Source organism: Cynara cardunculus (assembly GCF_001531365.2).
Source record: "Cynara cardunculus var. scolymus isolate 2C chromosome LG 13, CcrdV1, whole genome shotgun sequence".
Taxonomy (NCBI): Eukaryota; Viridiplantae; Streptophyta; class Magnoliopsida; order Asterales; family Asteraceae; genus Cynara; species Cynara cardunculus.
This window is the reverse complement of record NC_037540.1, coordinates 7,818,375-7,837,925: the sequence shown is the minus strand read 5'-3', so window position 1 is coordinate 7,837,925 and position 19,551 is coordinate 7,818,375. Positions and strand designations below refer to the sequence as shown.

Below are 19,551 nucleotides of genomic sequence, written 5' to 3'. Positions count from 1 at the left end.
GTGTTAGACATATAATATGTAACATATTCTCTGATGCTTTTATATTCAATTTTATTGTTAATAATGAAGAATAATTGTTTAAGGATTTTATCATCATCACGGACTTACAAAACATGAGGATCCGGTCTGTACACGAATAAATTGGCTAACTGAAGGCATAAGAAGCATTTCATCGAACATATCGAGTGCATCATCACATTTCATGTATAATATATGGTTTTCGTCGTTTGGGATTGTTGAAATAGTAGTAGAATTAGAACGAGAATACCAAGCCAAACCAAATGTGTCCTATATATCCTATCTAGAGGTGGAGGCTAGAAAGATAAGATGTATGTAAACCTGACATCCATTGTAAAGAAATAACAACCATGAAATAGAGAAATTAATTTAGCTTTAGTATAATGGAGAATATGTTGTCGATGATGAATGAGTTGTCCCAGGTGCATGCTCCCACCTACTTGTACTCCTTCAGCTTTACATAAAGGAATTTGGGATCATCCAAGCCGTCTGCTAAACGAATCTCATAAACCCCGTCAAATAGAAATTGATGTGTTTGAAACACAATTAAGAAGGATTTATTTAAAGTTACATACGTCAATTTGTCAAGGAAATTTATTTTGCATTAGGGGGAAGTCATGGTGAGAAAAGGTAACAAGAGATCTCCATTCTCGGATCAATCAAAGTTGAAAATCAATACTAATATGATGCACCGAGATGCATCAGATCAATTCAGTCATGTGATAAGCGCAATTCATGAGGTGAAGTGAGATTAAAAGTGGTCAAGGGTTCAAAGATTTTTTATGCTTCTCACCTTAATTCATATTCTCACACGATCCTTTGTTATATATATATATATATATATATATATATATATATATATATATATGCGAAAAATCATGTGAGAAAGTGAGTTAAAATGAGAAACGTAAGCAGAGATCTGGACCCTTGATCGCCTTTAATCTCAAACTCACCCATGAATCACGCTTGATATGGGGATCCAGTGCATCTTATCCTTATGTGCATCCAATGGTGGAGATCATCTCTTACGTTTCTCATTTTAACTCTTCTTCTTACCGAAATCCAACTATATATATATATATATATATATATATATATATGTGTATGTGTGTGTGTGTGTCTCTGTGTGTGTGTGTGTCTGTGTGTGTGTGTGTGTCTGTGTGTCTCTGTGTGTGTGTGTATATGTATATATCTCTCTCTGTGTGTGTAGAGATTCAAACGAGAACACATCTATTTTACGAAAACACTAAAACACCCATATTATGCGTGATAATACACATGAGGGGATCTGGTGGTGTGCAGACAACTTGGCCTCGTTTGGGTCTCTGACTTAATATCACATATAATGGATGATAGTATCACATTGAGAATACCCTTATCATATGTTATCACATGAGGAGGCCTAGTGGTATGCAGACGACTTGGCCCGCATCCAAGGTCATGTCAAGGGTCGTCTGCATCATTGATTTAGTATCACATGTGATGAAATATAATATCGTATCTGATTGTCTATAGTAAAAAGTGTTCTCGTGTTTTTCTTAAAATGAAAGTATTTTCGTTTGAACCATACACACACACACACACACACACATAGGGAGAGCTTCAAAGGAGAATATCACTAATATAAGAAAATGCAAGAACATTTCTAGACCTCTAAATTGCGTAGCTCATAATTATAATTGAAAGAAAAGAAAGTAAATAATTAAAGATAATAATGTGGTATGGATTTAGAGTTGCTTACAACAAAATCATATTATTATCACAACAAAATCACGTTATAAGAAGCCTTCGATTTATATATCAAAACATCATCACGTTATACTAGCAACATTTAAGGAATAAATAAAATATAATATAACATAAAGTTGTTGATAAATACCAATTTATTTTTTATTTTATTCTAATTTTTTATAATTGGTCAATTAACTTTAAGATATTTTTTGTTGTGTGAAAGCGTGTAGAAATGACTACCTTCATTGGCGGACCTATTAAGCCCCAAATGAGGTCTCGTACACCCGTTCAACTTAATTGCGTAAGTAAAAAAATTTCTTGCGGTATAAAAGATGCTCCCGCTAAACTTTGAAAGGTGTTTTCAAATATTAGGAAATAAAATACAAGCAACATCAACCAAAATACATTAAAAAAAATCCCTAAAAATCAACCAAAAAACAGGAGAAAATCTCTTGAATCAAACAAAAAATGAAAAAAAAATGTCTCTCGAAAACAAACAAAAAACTTAAAAATTCCTTAAAATGATGGTCTGTTAAATCACATCAGACAACTTTACGAACCTTTAATCCATCTTAAAGGTACATCTGATCGGCAAAAGTCTCGAGTCCAACATAGGTAAGCATTCAAAATCATGTAACAATTACCACCTTTACAAAATATAATATACTTTACCCAAATCACGTAATCTTAAGTCTAAGGGGTGTTTGAGATTTTTTATAAAAACAAATTATTAACTTATTCCGGTGTGGCACCGGTAATAAGCACTTTTTGAGTGTTTGGATAAACAACTTATACCGGTGCCAAACTGATAATAAGAAATTTTTAAAGAAGTTAAACTCTTCTGACTTATAATAAATTGATAAGTGCTTTTATAAAAAAACATAAATTGTTTCAAATAAACAATCTCAAACACCCCCTAAATAAATACCTCTTAAACAAAAAAAAAAATACAAGTACTTAAAAAGGGAAGAAAAAAATACTAATTTGCCATTATTTCACAAACAGCCGAACACGGGCTCTCCGAAGTCCAACGAACATTAGATAACTTCTTGACAATGTACGGTCCCGATTCCATCAACGATATCCAAAATAAAATGTTACCGAATAAACCCTGATAATTAAAATATTATCCAATTTAGGCCCTCACAAAAACATTGGTGGAGAAGATAACATAACAACCTTATCTACTATTAGAGCATTAGTAATCCCTAAACATATGCACGCACTCATCTATTTCTACATCTGTTTAGAAATCGGCATGTTATGTTCACATTATATAATCATGGACACCTATTTGCTTAAATAATTGTATTATTTTATAATTTTATATTTAAGTATGTATTAAAAATTAAATCAGATATATAATGGAAACAAGAGTGACATCAATAATCACATCCAAAGATTGTAGATAAAGACAAAGGATCGAACGAATGCGTCTGGCCCGGGACCGACTTTGTATGTTTGGTGAGGTAACGTTAATATGTTGATACTATACATTACTTTGTCTATATGCATATAAGTGTGTGTGTATATTTATATATATAACAAAAGTATTATTGAATTGTGTATATATATATATATATATATATATATATATATATTGAAATATATAATATTTATATACGACAAATAGAACAAATAACTTAAGTTGTTTAGTTAAGAAGTAAATAACGCAGAGTTTAAGTCGACCATACTTTTTTAATGGTTAATTGGTGTTAAAAATCTGTAGCTTCAAAGAAAGGAAGTTTTGGATGGAGAGTTAGAATTGGAGTTGTTCGAAAGCAGAGAATTGATTAGGTTAAAAAGAAGTGGGTGGAGGGGCCAAATTCTGTAGTTGTTTCAAGGTGTGTGGAGCAACATGTCTTTTCAAACGAGTGGAGTAAAATGGGGGATTGAATGAGGTTACGAAACAAACATTGGCAATCGATGATTGGATAGCATATATATATATATATATATTATGTATATGTATATGTGTATGTGTGTGTGTGTAAATTAAAGAAAGGACACTTATTTTTTCAACTTTTGCTGCACTACATGTACAGTGGTAATTAATGAATGAGCATTTAGAGCATGTACCCTTGTGGTGTGATAATTCTACAAATCATTGAATCAATTATAGAGGTATGTAACCCTACATTTTCAACATCTGTAATATATATATATATATATATATATATATATATATATATATAAATGAGCGATCAATTACAAATCATATTTATTTGTAAAAACCTTACAAATCAATTTCATCCATCCATTTTCTTGATTAATGGTGAAAATTAAATAGTGTTATATTATGAAATTAAGAAAAATGATTTTTAATTAAAAAAGAGCAAAATCGGCAAATCATATGAATATGTTTCACTGCATGAAACTGTATTTTATCACTATCCTTTTCATTGTATACAACTATTTCACTGGATGACACTGTATGAAACTGTATATAATAACTGTATGCAACTATTTCACTGTATGAAACACATTATTTAAGCATTGTATGAATCTGGTTTACTGTATTACTCTGTATTTCTTAACTAGATGAACATGTATTTCTTCATTGTATGAATCTGTTTCACAGTATTTATTCACATGTGTGAATCTGTTTCATATTATGAAATTGTATTAACCTGTCATCTTCATTGTATGCAACTATTTCACCGTTTTATATTTAAAAACAATTGATTTACACATTCCATATAAAATGTTTCTATATTTACGTTTCCATATTTAAAAATAATTAAATCATTTACAAGATTAACTATTATATAGTAAAATAACAATTATACCCTTACTTATTAAAATTAAAGAATAAAAAACGAAAATTTCCTATTGGTCGAGAGTGGTTTGCATTATTTTCACAAATCAGACAGTTTGTAATCTAACCCGCCTTTATACACACACACACACACACACATATATATATATATATGTGTGTGTGTGTGTGTGTGTGTGTAAGGGTTTAAATCAAAACATCCTTGTTTTACAAAAACACAAGAACACTTCAGGATCTCCAAATTAATTTACATATGATAAAAGTTATAATAAATGAAAATTAATTAGTAGTTATTCATAATTTTCTATTATCTTAGATTTATCTTTATTCTTAAATTTTGTTATTATCATCGGAGACTTTTATGTTGATGCGTCCGTTGTCGATAATGATGTGATAACACTGTGATAATTATCTGATTTTGTGATGATAATAGTGATAATGATTTGATAAGTTGGAGACTTTTTATGATGTGATAAACATCTAGTAGTTATATGATTTTTGTTATGATTGCGATGTGATAATTTTGTGATAATCAAAAACCACTAATGATCACGTATATATTCATCACCTTGTCTGTTCATTATGTGATTTACTGTAATAATAATATGATAATATTTTTATACCAATTAACATATTATCTGTATGTGATTTTAAAGATATGGATGCCACAAAAATTACAGATAAATAAGAAATCACATTATTATCCTTAATTAATTAGTTTATTTTCTTTTAACTACAATTATGGGTTAAATATATTTGAGGCCCATAAATGTTAACAGAAGTGTTCTCGTTTGAACCTTCACCTACACACACACATAGGTTATTTTGAGAAGTGATAAATATTTGAGAAATAAAAAAAGTGATTTTAACCCTTTATACGGTTAAAATCGAATTTGACTGGTCAAAATTTATGGCTATACAGAAGATAAAGAGAGTAGTTTTGTAACTTTTACAAATAGCCAGCAAACAGATTCATATGTGAACCTGTGTAATCCACATAAGAACTATATTTCATATGTGAACATGTATGATTCACATAAGAACTATATGATCATATGTGAACTATTTTAACTGACTCACATATAATCATGTGTGATTCACATATGAATTAATGAACCCATTCACATATGAACCCATGGATTCATATGCGAATCAGTTAAAATAGTTAACATGTGAACTAATTAACGGGTTAACATATAAACATATAGTTCATATATGAATCACATAAGTTCACATATGAACCCATTTGTTGCTTATTTGTAAAAGTTAAGAAACTACTTATTTATTATTCGCATACTCATGCGAAGAATTATCCAGTACTTCACAGTCAAAGCCACAAATATTGACCAGATGAAGGGTTATGATCATTTTATTACTTCTCAAATGAACCTTTTCCTATATCAATAATTAAATATAAATCCAATAAGTATTAATTATTAATTGGGAACACCAATCTAGACCATTTAGTAAATTTAATTTTTTAAGTTATGATTATCATATTATATGTTTTGTTCTTGTGTGTATTTCATTATACAAACGTGTTTTTGTGTTTTCTGCATACACAAGAGAGTTCTTACAGTTTTTTTTATATGAAACAACATTGTATGAATGTTGCAGCTTTGATTTAGGTATAAAACAACACATGAAAACCGGTTAGTAATTTATTTATTTTTTCATTTTGTATAACTAATTGACAAATGAGTAAATAATTTGTAAGGCATGAAGCTCCTATCGAGTATATGATGTCGCAACTTAACATGTGTAAGAAACTTATGAGCTGTTTACTAAACACTTACTTGGTAAGTACTTATCGAATAAATTCCCTCATCGGATGAACATGGGAAGAGTCAAGAATCTTACCGAGTAAGAGCGATGAGAATGATGGAGAGTCTTGCCCGGTAAGTGAGGATGACGACTCTTACCCAGATAATCGCTTAACTTGTTGCATTCGATATGTTTTGATATATACTAAAATCTTACGTATCAAAATAAATCATAGCGTTGAGTTCTATCGGTAAGCGCTTACCGGATAAGCAATTGGGTAAACGGCCCCTAGAGATCGACGAGTCTAAATGTCAAAACAAAAAAGCAAATAGCTTTAAAATTTGTTCTAAATGAATGAAAGAAACCAAGAAAATGATAACCATAAAAATAAAAGTCATATTGATGATGGGTATTTCCACCATCATTCTTGAATGATCCAAGTTTCATGCATCGTCACACACTACTTTCTAACGTTGCAAGATACAACAAACATAATCATTACTGAGATACTATCACCACCATACTATTTGTTTGTTTGAGTTTTAAGATGATTTGTAACCGTAAGTGTAGGTGTCATAGCATATGGGTCGAACACGGGAAGATAAGGGATTAAGCATAAATTACTCACGGTATTTGCGACATCAAATGTTGGATTAATGCTAGAAATCAAATAACACGACTAATCACTTACGTTATACTAAACATAACTAAATTAAGAATCAAACAAGGTTAAGGGGACGTTTATCAAACACTTACCCGATAAGTGTTTACCAGTACAATTTACCACTATCATTTATTTATTGGGTAAAATTTTAGTCCACCAAAAAGATATTGTATGCAACAATTTACCTGGTAAGCGCTCACCGTGGTAAGAGTTGTCACCCTCACTTACCGGATAAGACTTTTGGTCCTTGTCTTGCTCCTACCGGGTAAGATTCTTGGTTCTTACCATATTCATCCGATAAGATAATGTGACTTAATGTTCACTTACCCAAGTAATTGTTTGGTAAACGGCCTCTAAGTAAACTCACGAAACTAAGGAGCAAGTAAAACTAAATTCATAACTAAAACAAGAATCGAAAGATACACTAATTAGCACTAACAACTTAAATTGAAAGACATTGAAATGATAACGTGTTCTCGCATTTTCTCTCTCTCTCTCTCTCTCTCTCTCTCTCTCTCTCTCACACACACACACACACACACACACCCATATATATAATGGCGTAAGGCGTGGCGTGGAGGCAGAGTCAAACATTAAGCTTTAGGAGCCACCATGAGGTCGTGAAAATTTTCAAGGCGTGACTTATGAGCAAATCTCTATTTCATATAAATTATTATGCATATAAACATATATTTACTACTATATATGTGAAACCAGTCTGTTTTCGTGAGACCCGTGAGACCACTTGTTTACATTTGAAATTTTACAGCAAACTCTGTGAAGGTAACCTTCACAGTGTTTTTCTTGTGAAGGTTCGACTTTTTTTACATTCACAGTGTTTTGCTGTGAACCTATCTATTACAGTGGTTATACCCAAACATACATAAATACATTTTATCATACAAATATGTATTGATTCTATATATCATTACCGTTGTCATGATACTTGACTCCATACATGTCGGCTGTCGTGAAAACGTTTTCAAGCATTACATATCTTTGAAATACTAAACATGCATAAGAGCTTTAAAACACTTGATTTTAGGTTGTAGAGAACAAACACACTCATACAACTATTGGCAAAAAAACCCTGGTTATATATGATTTTATTTACAAACACAACCATTAGTACAAACAATACAAATCAATCTCAAGTATTCATCTAATATAATGGATATCTCGATTGTTTCCAAATATATATATATATATAATAAATGAATTCTGATAAATTTTCATAAATATCCAAATTATAATAAATAAAACCATCATTTCTATAAATATCTCAATTAATTGACTTGTATGGTATCTCCTCTCTCTCTCTCTATGTGTGTGTATATCCTTGTTTAGAAAATCACATGATACTCAATTGGTTTAAACTTAACCTCATATTTTTGCATACTTTCGTTTCGCATCTTGCTTAGAACTTGTATGTCGACTTCGTATATTCATTATAATACCGTCACTTGGCTTTTTACTAGTATCTTCTACTTTGAGAAACACTTTTCTACTTAAAATAATGACTAAAAATGCTCTAGTTGCTTTGCTATTTGTAGTGAGATAAAAGCAAATTTGCAAGCTATTTACCTGTCTGATAGCTGCAAGTTTAGTTTAAGCTATGTACATGTCCACGCGTTACAAACTAGCTATTTTTTATTCAATATTTTCGATCAAAACATCACATCAAACAATAAAACTTATAATTCAAACTATTTATTTAATTGAATATATCTTTTGTCCATTTAACATGTATCATCTAAATCAGACGGTTGCAACATATCCAAAATAGAACCAGAGCTTTTCTACAAAATTGCCGATCAATTCATGTGATCGTTGCTCTTTCGTTAAACTTTTGCAAGAATAATTTGTTGTTACAACTGCTTTTAGAACACATGCATCTATATCTGAAAAACTTCAAAACAATTATAACTGATAATATAGATTCTAAACATTCTGATCTAGATGTTAATGAGTCGAATTATAGGAAATAAAGATTTGAGGGATGGATGGTTAGGAGAAATTGTTGAAGAATGATAAAAGGAGGACTTATTTTGTGAAAAATATTTTTTCAGGGTTAATATTTGCAATATATCATAAACCTCGGGGGTTTTAGGTAGAAGAGACTTAAATTGCATCTCTTTTTCAGATAGAATTTATCGACACGAACACAGAGCTCACCCTCCTCACGCACACTATAAAAACCCTTCGAGGTTGCAGCTATGGTGATTCATCCCCACCTTCGTTTACTGAAGAACCATTGTTTTATCTTCTCTCTTTCTTTATCCTAATTTGAATTTGGTGGAGAAAATACGACCCACAGATTGAGCTTGAAGAAGAACACTTCCCTGCAAAACTACCATTCAAATTCCATCAAATACCGGTAATATGGGCTCGTCGTCGGCGGAGAATTACGATGAACGCTGGAAAGACGTATGGAACGGTTCTTACCGTAAAGCTGCCGACACTTCTGCTAATGAAACAGAGCTAACTGAAACCTACTCTACAGCCGACCTTGAAAATCAAAACAAGTTTGATTCCACGACGCTCCGTACGCCGTCTCCTCCACCTCCACGGTCATCGGAGTTATCAAGGCTCACAGAGAGTCCAAATAGCTACATCCAGCTCACCCCAAAAGAGGTACGAGTTTCGTTTCATGACGAAGTGACTGACCACCAACCGGTTCGGCAGCGGTCCAATGCTAGCGGCCGCAGCGGCGGCATTGGTCGTGGTGGTGAAGATGTGGTAGTTTGTTCTTCAAATGCTGCATTTAAGAGAAATTCGACTTTGCTGAGAACAAAGACGAAATCGAGGTTGATGGACCAACCGGAGATTGACCAGAGATCATCGCAACAAAAAACACCAAAAGCATCAGGGGTTCAAGGGAAAGGTGGTGATAACATCGAAGAAGATGATATCTTCTTGGATGATGATTTGCCAGATGAATACAAGAATTTGAGGTATAACAAATGGACTTTACTTCAATTAACCAGTCTGATATTAATCATTACTGCTTTAGCTTGCACACTTGCAATCCCAGATTTCAGAAACAAAAGCTTGTTTGATCTCGAATGGTGGAAATGGGAGGTTATGATCTTAGTTGTGATCTGCGGTCGTTTGGTTTCTGGGTGGGGGATTAGAATCATAGTGTTCTTCATCGAACGAAGCTTCTTGCTTCGAAAACGAGTTCTTTATTTCGTATACGGATTAAAGAAAGCAGTTCAGAATTGCATTTGGTTGGCTTTGATTCTATTCGCTTGGCAACTAATATTCAACAAGAAAGTCGAAAGAATGACCTACGGGAAGAAGGTTTTGCCATATGTCACCAAGATTTGGGTATGTCTTTTGGTGGGGACTGTGGTTTGGCTATTGAAAACCTTGCTGATTAAAGTTCTTGCTTCAAATTTCCATGTGAGCAAGTTTTTCGACCGGATTCAGGACTCGTTATTCAATCAGTACGTGATTGAAACGCTCTCCGGGCCACCTATGATCGAGATTCAGCAAGAACAGGAGGAAGAAGATAGAATGATAGCCGAGCTTGCGAACGCTGGGGTGGCATTTTCATCCCAAATTAAGGCAAATATCTTCAAGGGTTGGAGAGCCATCGGGACTCCGAGAACCAGTACTCCCATGGATGCTAAAAACGAAGCTACTAAGAAACACGATGAAGGGATTACAATCGATCATTTGCATCGATTGAATCAGAAGAACATCTCTGCTTGGAATATGAACAGAATGATGAATGTTATAAACACAAGCATGTTATCGACTTTAGATGAACAATTGCAGGATATAACTGGTGATGAAGAAGATGAAGCTTCTGTGCAGATAACCAGTGAAACCCAGGCCAAGATTGCAGCCAAGAGGATATTTTCCAATGTTGCAGAGCCTGAATCCAAGTAAATTTCCAAAATTTTCATATTATTTGATCTTCATTTCAACTTGTAAGAACCCATTATCAGTTTGTAGTTTATGCCCATTTTAATTTGTTTTCTTTCAGACACATTTATCTTGAAGATTTGAGGCGATTTTTGCCAGATGATGAGGCTTTGAGGACAATTCGACTCTTTGATGAAGCCAGCGAGACCAAAGGAATCAGCAAACGAGTTCTCAAGAACTGGGTGGTATGTGTCGCTACAACAAAATTGGTTTTACGGGATGTCCAAATACGTTAGGATCACCAATTGTGTCATGTTATATATTTAAGTTTTATAAAACAGTCTATTAGAACATTCAGATATATTTGATATGTTTTGCAACCGATTTTGTTGTAGTGTGTTTTTCTCTCAGGTATGCTTGATTTTGATATTGTTAACGAAGGTTTGATTTTGATCCTTGATTGTGTAGGTTAATGTATTCCGAGAGCGTAGAGCTCTTGCGCTATCACTCAACGACACAAAAACGGCCGTAGACAAACTCCATCAGATGTTGAATGTGGTTGTCGGAATCGTAATAATCGTGATTTGGCTTCTAATACTTCGAGTCGCAACCACCCATTTCTTCATATTTTTAAGCTCGCAGCTAGTTTTGGTAGCATTTGTGTTTGGAAATACATGCAAGACCACATTCGAGGCCATTATTTTCTTGTTCATAGTTCATCCGTTTGATGTCGGCGACCGTTGTGAAATCGATGGTGTTCAGGTCAGATTTCAATCACTTGGAACCAGCATTCGTTAAATTTTTGTTTTTGGGTCGTAACTTTGGATCGATGGTATGCAGATGATTGTCGAAGAAATGAACATATTAACAACGATCTTCTTGAGGTATGACAATCAGAAAATAGCATATCCCAACAGTGTCCTGGCCTCTATGCCCATCGCTAATTATCATCGTAGTCCCGATATGGGCGATGCCATCGATTTCTGTATTCACGTATCGACTCCTCCAGAAAAGATCACTAAAATGAAGGAGAGAATTACTAGGTACGTAATAATCAAATAATAATTTTACCCTTAATAATAGTTGGTTTTCTTCATTTCATATTTTAGAATAAAATTGGAAAGTAGACAGGACAAACTAAAATAGAAATATAGACACAGCAGTAATAAGTTTGGATGGTTATGGTTGCAGCTATGTGGAGAACAAGAGCGATCATTGGCAACCTGGACCGATGATAGTGATGAGGGACGTGGATGACTTGAATCGGCTCAAGATATCGATATGGCTTTCGCACCGAATGAATTTCCAGGACATGGGTGAACGATGGAAACGACGAGCACTTCTATTGGAGGAATTGATCAAGATTTTTAAAGATCTCGACATCGAGTACCGCATGCTCCCGCTCGACATCAATGTCCGCAATGTTCCCGGCTTGGCTTCAAGTCGGCTTCCCTCGACTTGGACAACTTGTGCAAACTAACCTTCTTCTATGGTATCAAGTATTTACTAAAAAATCATACTAGGCAATAATTAAGATGATTTTTATACACTTAAAAAATATTGTGACATTGTGAATAAACAGAAGAGATGGTTATAATCCTTGTACTTGGATTCACTTTATTATAACGCATGGAGTAATTAAATATGGATTATTATTATTATTATTACGTAATTAAAAAAAACGTGTTTATTTAATATCTGAAGATTAAATGAATTATTATTTATGAATTGTGGTTCTTTGAATTTTATTTATCGTCCATTTATTTTGTTGATTCAAGAATGAAACAGAACTTTTTAATGGAAGGTGTTTTTTTTAAATATACTGTAAATATGTAAATTATAAACTTCTTAAAGTTAACACCATCAGTTAACAACCGTTATGAAGGACTAATCACTCTTTAGGCAAACTATAAGAACCAAAAGTGTAATTCTCTCTAAAATTTATCCTTTTTTTATTATTAAAATATATTTTATATATTTTTACTGAGAAAAATAAAATATTTTATGTATCCAATCACAAATCAAATCATTTAAATTTAAGTATATGTTAAATAAAAAAATTGTATTTATTTCAAAACTATTAAATTGACAAAATGACTTTTGCTTTAGAAAGTCTGAAGTTTAAAAAATGGGTGGTTCTTGTGGTTTGCTCAAAGTACTAGAAGTAAAATACGGTTAACATGAGATAATTATATATTAAAATTTGTTCGTTAAGATAAATAGTTTTGTTAAAAAAATAATCATGTTTAAAAGTTAAAATATTATGAGACATTATTAAACTGAATTATCAAATAATTATGAATAAACTATAACTAAATTGATATAATAATCAAAATATTATTAAAGAGATAATGACTTGAAATATTTCATATGGTTCTTAGAATAAAAAAATGTTAATATATCGTGACGTTTTATATTTTTGGACAAAACACGTTTTTTTAGAGTTTCTTATATAATTAACCATTATTCTTGTAGGATTTTGTGGCAGTTTTTCTTAATTTCTTGAATGATCAGTGTTTTTTAATTCTAATTTATAGTTTTTTATTTTTATTTTTATTTTTATTTTTATTTTATTATTATTTTAATTATTTATAGTTTGACTATATATAAATAATTTCATGTTAACCTTACTTGATTTGTAATATTTTGTTTGTATATTTCAATCTCAACCGAAAAGTATGTGAATTTTTCCTGAATTCTTTTATTTTATTAAATTTAGGATTTTCTAATGTAGAAGTCATTTTATTAATTTTTAAATAAATATAAAGATCTTATTTAATATTTATATTTAATTTAAGAAATTTGATATTTACTTTAAGTTAAAAATTTTGATTTATGATTGGTTATATAAAATATTTTTTAACTAAAGAATTTATTTAAAAGGACGTAAATCACAAATTATTTAAATTTGAGATATTTTAACGTAAAACCTATTTTTTTAATTTAATTTCTTTAAATAAATATAATGATAATGTATATTTTAATTTAAGAAATTTAATTTGTGATTTAATATATAAAATAGTTTTAATAAATTTTTCATAAGTGAATGCAAATGAATTTAAAGTGAATTACAGTTTTGGTCCCTTTGGTTTGTTTAAATATTAATTAGTCCCTCATAATAGTTATTAACTAACGATGTTAAGTCTAGAACCTTGAGTGTTATGAAACTGAAAAGTCAGAGACCATCAGTGTAGATAGTTTGGATCAAATCCAATATTTAAGCAAACCACAGGGACTATCAACATAATTCACTCAAAATTATACCATAGTGTTTATTATCTCCTTGCTAGCTAGTTTATTTTTGGGAAAATTGCATCAAAATGGAACCAACTTTCACCTGATTCCTATTTTGGGGAATCAACTTTCAAAATCATCATTTTGGGGAACCAACTTTCACTTGATTTTTATATTGGGGAACCAACTTTCACCTGATTCCTATTTTGAGGAACCAACTTTCAAAATCGTCATTTTGGGGAACCAACTTGSAYCTGATTCCTATTTTGGGAAACCAACTTGCAAAATAATTATAGAAAAATAACTAAAATTCATTTCTTTTCAAAAATTAATGCAATAAAATATATTTTTCATTACAAATCTCGTTTTTTTAAATTCAGATATCAAATTGAAGATTTTTCGAAAAAAATCCAAATTACCACGATAAAAATTGTTTTTTACTAATGCAATAAAAAATCAATTTAATAAAAAAAATTAATTGATGCAATAAAAAATAAATATTAAATATCACATTCAAGATTTTTATATCTAACCAATCTGTGTCAATATTATTAAAGTTTAAATCAAATTTGGCAAATCCAACCAAAAGTTTGATAGAGACCCTTAAATTATCTGTTACATGTTCAACAGATCAATCAGATCCTTAAATAAACAAAAAGTTCGATAGATACCCCTAAATGACGATTTTAAAAGTTGGTTCCTCAAAATAGGAATCAAGTGAAAGTTGGTTCCATTTTGGTGTAATTTTCCCATTTTTCTATAATTATTTTGCAAGTTGGTTCCCCAAAATAGGAATTAGGTGCAAGTTGGTTCCCCAAAATGACAATTTTGAAAGTTGGTTCCCCAAAATAGRAATCAGGTGAAAGTTGGTTCCCCAAAATGACGATTTTGAAAGTTCGTTCCCCAAAATAGAAATCATGTGAAAGTTGGTTCCATTTTGGTGCAATTTTCCCTTTATTTTTTTGCCTTCCAACTTTTAGCTGATAATTTCTAATTCTGAAATTTTCATATAGGCATGAATAACTAGATCTTTTGAAATTGTATAGTTAAATTTCAACGACTTTTGCTCTTTGTTTCCTCCTCGTCTCCGTCTTGTAGAATTATCTATCATCATCGTCAACGTTAAGGCTCATTTGCGCGTCTAATGATGATATCTTTTTTTTTTCCTTCTCAAAATATCAATGAAGCTTCCAGATCTCCATTTTGGTCCATTCGTCACCGTTTGTTTTTAAATATATATGCCCGTATTCGAATTCTTTGTTGTGCATTTTCCTTCACTTGCCGTCCGACCACGCGATATGACATTTATCTATCAACTGAATCAAACACATGTTCCAAGTCATTTACTTGAAGGTTCATCAAGTATAATGTGACTTTAAGACGTTTGGTTTTATTTCAATATAAATATTATGATTCTTTATTATAGTGTTTAACGCTCCATCTCCAAATTTTATTTTATTGAATGTGGCCAATCACGTTGTCGATGGAAATGATGACCAAACACTAACGACTAATTCGCATCTTCTTTTGTTGTCTATCACTTAATCAACATCAACATGCATCTACTTTTTTGAATGGAGATTTTGTGAAACTGTATATTTTTCAATAATATTTGTTTTGAAGTCATTTATTATAAGTTGGATCAGATTGAAATATCTGAACATATATTCTTATGGTAGTTCAGGATTATGTAACGTTCATTGATGTATGAATATTGAATTTCAAAATAAATAAAAAAAATTACCAACATTTTATATGGATCAAGTGGAAATTAAGTGTATCATTATTTCAAAGATTTCAATATTAATTTTATTATTAAGTTATTCAGTATATTCAATATTCCAACAAATTATGAAATAGATTGTATATAATGATAATACATTTAGGAGTCATTTACCCAAATAATTATCCGAGAAGTACTTACCGATAAGAGTCAACACTTTAATTTACTTTATCGAGTAAGATTGTAGTCCATCAAAACAATATTATATACAACTATTTATCCATTAAACATTTGTTGGATATAAATTTTCATCCTTGTCATCGCTCTTACAAGATTAGATTATCGATCCTTATCAACACTTATTAGGTAATTGTTTTGTAAACCGTCCCTAAACCTAATCTTTGGAACAATAAAAAAATCCTTTGAACATTTAATATTAGAAAGTGTTTTTAAATTTAATGGGTTTTATTATTCCTCATAATTTCTTTATTTTAAAAAAAGTTTTAAATAACAATTTGAAAAAAATTAATCCAAAAACTAGAAAATCTCTGATTTGATTAATTTGTTGAAGATAATCATGTTGATGATGATTGAATGAATTAAAGTAGATGGTAATATTGGTTAAAAATTAAATTTTACATGCGACAATTATAGTAAATAAATATGAATTTTTTTTATTAATTTTTCATATAAAAATTTAGCCATCTATCAATCCAAATTATTTGTAGCAATTTCTGAACTAATTTTTTGATCTCCATAAAAGGAGACGAAAGATCGATACTTTTTCCCCGATTGAACCAATCCATGCCATACGGCATGGGCCTATCAACCATCGGGTGGGACCGCTTTGAGGTCATCATTCATTCATTTGGCCATCCAAAACTATCATATAACAATAGTATCTCTAGAGTAACGTTTGGTAGTTGTTACACACAAATGATTTGAACATGACAGAATTGAACTAGATAAGAGGATAATATGGGACTGCATTGAACAAGTGTATGTCTAGTGTTTAGTACGACAACGACTGGACTAAGCAAGTGTATGTCTAGTGTTTAGTACGACTACGACTGGCCGGGACAAAACTAGACAAGTTACCCCCTAAAATTATTTGATGATTTTAAATATTATATAATAGTTATAATTAACACAAATAAAGTAAATAATTAAAGAATTTAATTTATAAATACTTTTACACAATTTCATATAAATGAATACGTACATATATAATGTTAGCAAATTTGAATGAAATTTTTGATATAATTGTTGGTGGTAGTAGTGGTGGCGTAGGTGGTTTTGGTTATGGTGAAGGTTTTAATGGTCGACGGTAGTGGCGATGAACGGTGGTGGTCAGTGGCCGACAATGGTTATGGAGGTAGAGGCAGTGGTGGTTGGTGGACGACTGTGGCTATAGAGAACGTGAAGATGGTGGATTGTGGTGGTGGTGGTGGTGGCGCTTGACAACGGTGGAGGAGGTAGTTGCGGCTGATGTAGTGAAGAGAGTGGTTGTGGTGGTTATGAACAGTGGTGGTTGATGGTCAACGGTGGTTGTAGAGGTCATGGAGGAGGTATGTTGCAGTAGAGAAGGAGTTGAAGGTGGCCAACAGTGGTAATGGTGGTGGCAATGGATGCTGGTGGTCGGTGGTGGTTGTAGAGAAGGCATTAGACAGTGGTGGTCGATGGTCGAGGGTCGACGGTAGTTGTGGAGGTCATGGAGGAGGTTGTTGCAATATAGGAGGAGTTGAAGGTGGCCAACGATCGTAGTGTTAGTGGTGGGTGGTGGCGGATGGTGGTTGTAAAGGTGGCAATGAACGGTGGTAGTCGGTGGTCGATGGTGGTGTTGAAGGAGGTTGTTATAGTAGAGGAGAAGTTGGAGGTGGTGAACGGCGGTAGTGGTGGTGACAATGAACGGTGGTGGTCGGTGGTCGACTATGGTAGAGGTGGCGATGGATGATGGTGGATTGTGGTTGTGGAGGCGGTGGAGGATGTTGTTGTAGTGGAAGAGGAGGTGGAGGTGGCGGCAGCCGCCGGAACTAGCAGTGATAACCATTAAAACAAATACCATATTAAAGTTATACATTAAACTAGAGTAGATTAGTAATATTTTAGTTTATGTATTATTCTTGTCTTATCTTGTTTCACCTATTTTAGTGGAACAAGAAAAAACATCTTTTGTTCCATGTTGTTCCACCTTATCCTGGTTCTTGTTCCTGTCTCATGTCACATCAAATGTGGGACAGTGAGTTCTTATTTTGTCCCATGTTACGTCAAAGATGGGATAGCAAGTTTTATCTCATTATATCTTGTCCCGTCCTATTTACCAAGCACAACCTTTGAGGCTTATAATATGTGGTTGGAAGCTCGTGAAAAATCGTATGAGATTGCAAATAGCCCAAGACAAATTGGCCCAATAGTGTGAAATCAACATTTATTTATCTCAATTAAAATAAGCAAATAGTGTGAAATCAACATTTTCTTATTTTTCAGGTCTCTATAAAAGCACGAGTCTATTAGTTGTTTAGTGTAATATAGATGCAAAATATAGACATACTTTTCTTTTTATTAATTATATTCTATTGATACGCTCAGAAGATTTTTGAAATAGTATAGAATTATTCATTCTAACGAAGGGAAAGTTTCTAATGGTTTGATGCATAATGATTAAGAGACTCTCATGATATAGTGTTAAATAAAATATAATTGCTTGATAATTATTTATAATGAAATTAGGGCGCTTAATGATTAAGGGAGACCAATGATACAAAATCATTTTATGGTTTTAGAACCATTAGGAGCAACTTTTTTTTTGTCAAATAAGATTCAACTCTTAACGATTCAGATGTTGCCTCTTAATATAACTATTAAAATATAAAGAAACAACCCTTAAAATATTTCTAATGAAATGCTAACAAACTAGTAGAACTGGACTATCTCCATTACAGAAAAATGCTGTCATTTTCCGATAATTGGCTTAGAACACACCCACTTATCATTATAATGATGAGTATATGCAGAGATTTATGTGATATTTGTATTTGGTATTTTAATATACAAAACCTTTTTTTATGAGTACATATTAAGATTTATTTATTTTATTTGACATTTGTGTATTTGGTATTTTTAATGTATAAAACTTTTTTAACGATTTATTTTTATAAAATATATTGATCATTTGATTTTATTTGGATATTTATTTATGAGTAGTGAAATCTATAGATTACTCGTTAAAATGGTTGGATCAATTGCGGAAAGTTAATTAGATTTGTTTAGTTATCAAAATTTAACATCAAATGGATGATTGGATATTGTATGAATTCCACTCAAATCCATTGAATGTGAACCGATGAATACCTTAACAACACATTTTTATGTGTCAGTAGATTCTAACAGTGAAATTAATTTACTAAATCATTCTATCTTGTTTGACGAAACATTTCAAGGATACATTTTCATAAAGTCCAGTACACCGTCAATTTGGACAGATCATATTGCTAACAAGTAGCAATATATATATATATAGAGAGAGATAGAGAGAGAGAGAGAGAGAGAGAGAGACAGAGAGGTTGGTTCAAATAGAAACCAACCATATGGTACAAACTATGRAAACCGATCTTGACCAATCACATTCTTTCTTCACTTTAGGTTCAAATYTAAATTMYAAAKKRATGATAAGGGTAATTTGGTAATTCAACCTTTTTGTAACCCCCAATAATTAATTGGGAGTTACAAATCTTAAAAGATACATCTAATTGTTCATGAGATTTTTAT

The 19,551-nt window shown here is 31.8% G+C and overlaps 1 protein-coding gene across 1 annotated transcript; it reads left to right on the top strand.

Annotated features, from left to right (window-relative positions):
* Positions 1-9,203: 9,203 nt before the first annotated feature.
* LOC112525517 (mechanosensitive ion channel protein 6-like) lies at positions 9,204-12,460 on the top strand. Its single transcript, XM_025135680.1, has 5 exons — positions 9,204-10,846; positions 10,948-11,071; positions 11,295-11,588; positions 11,667-11,869; positions 12,018-12,460. The coding sequence occupies exons 1-5, from the start codon at positions 9,336-9,338 to the stop codon at positions 12,304-12,306; spliced, it is 2,421 nt and encodes an 806-aa protein (XP_024991448.1). The 5' UTR covers positions 9,204-9,335; the 3' UTR covers positions 12,307-12,460.
* The last annotated feature ends 7,091 nt before the right edge of the window (positions 12,461-19,551 follow it).

Excerpts from the sequence above, each read along its gene's own strand:
- LOC112525517 (XM_025135680.1), top strand. The coding sequence starts at position 9,336 with ATGGGCTCGTCGTCGGCGGAGAATTACGATGAACGCTGGAAAGACGTA. Across the intron at positions 10,847-10,947 it reads GTTGCAGAGCCTGAATCCAA|ACACATTTATCTTGAAGATT; the intron begins GTAAATTTCCAA and ends GTTTTCTTTCAG. Across the intron at positions 11,589-11,666 it reads GTGAAATCGATGGTGTTCAG|ATGATTGTCGAAGAAATGAA; the intron begins GTCAGATTTCAA and ends GATGGTATGCAG.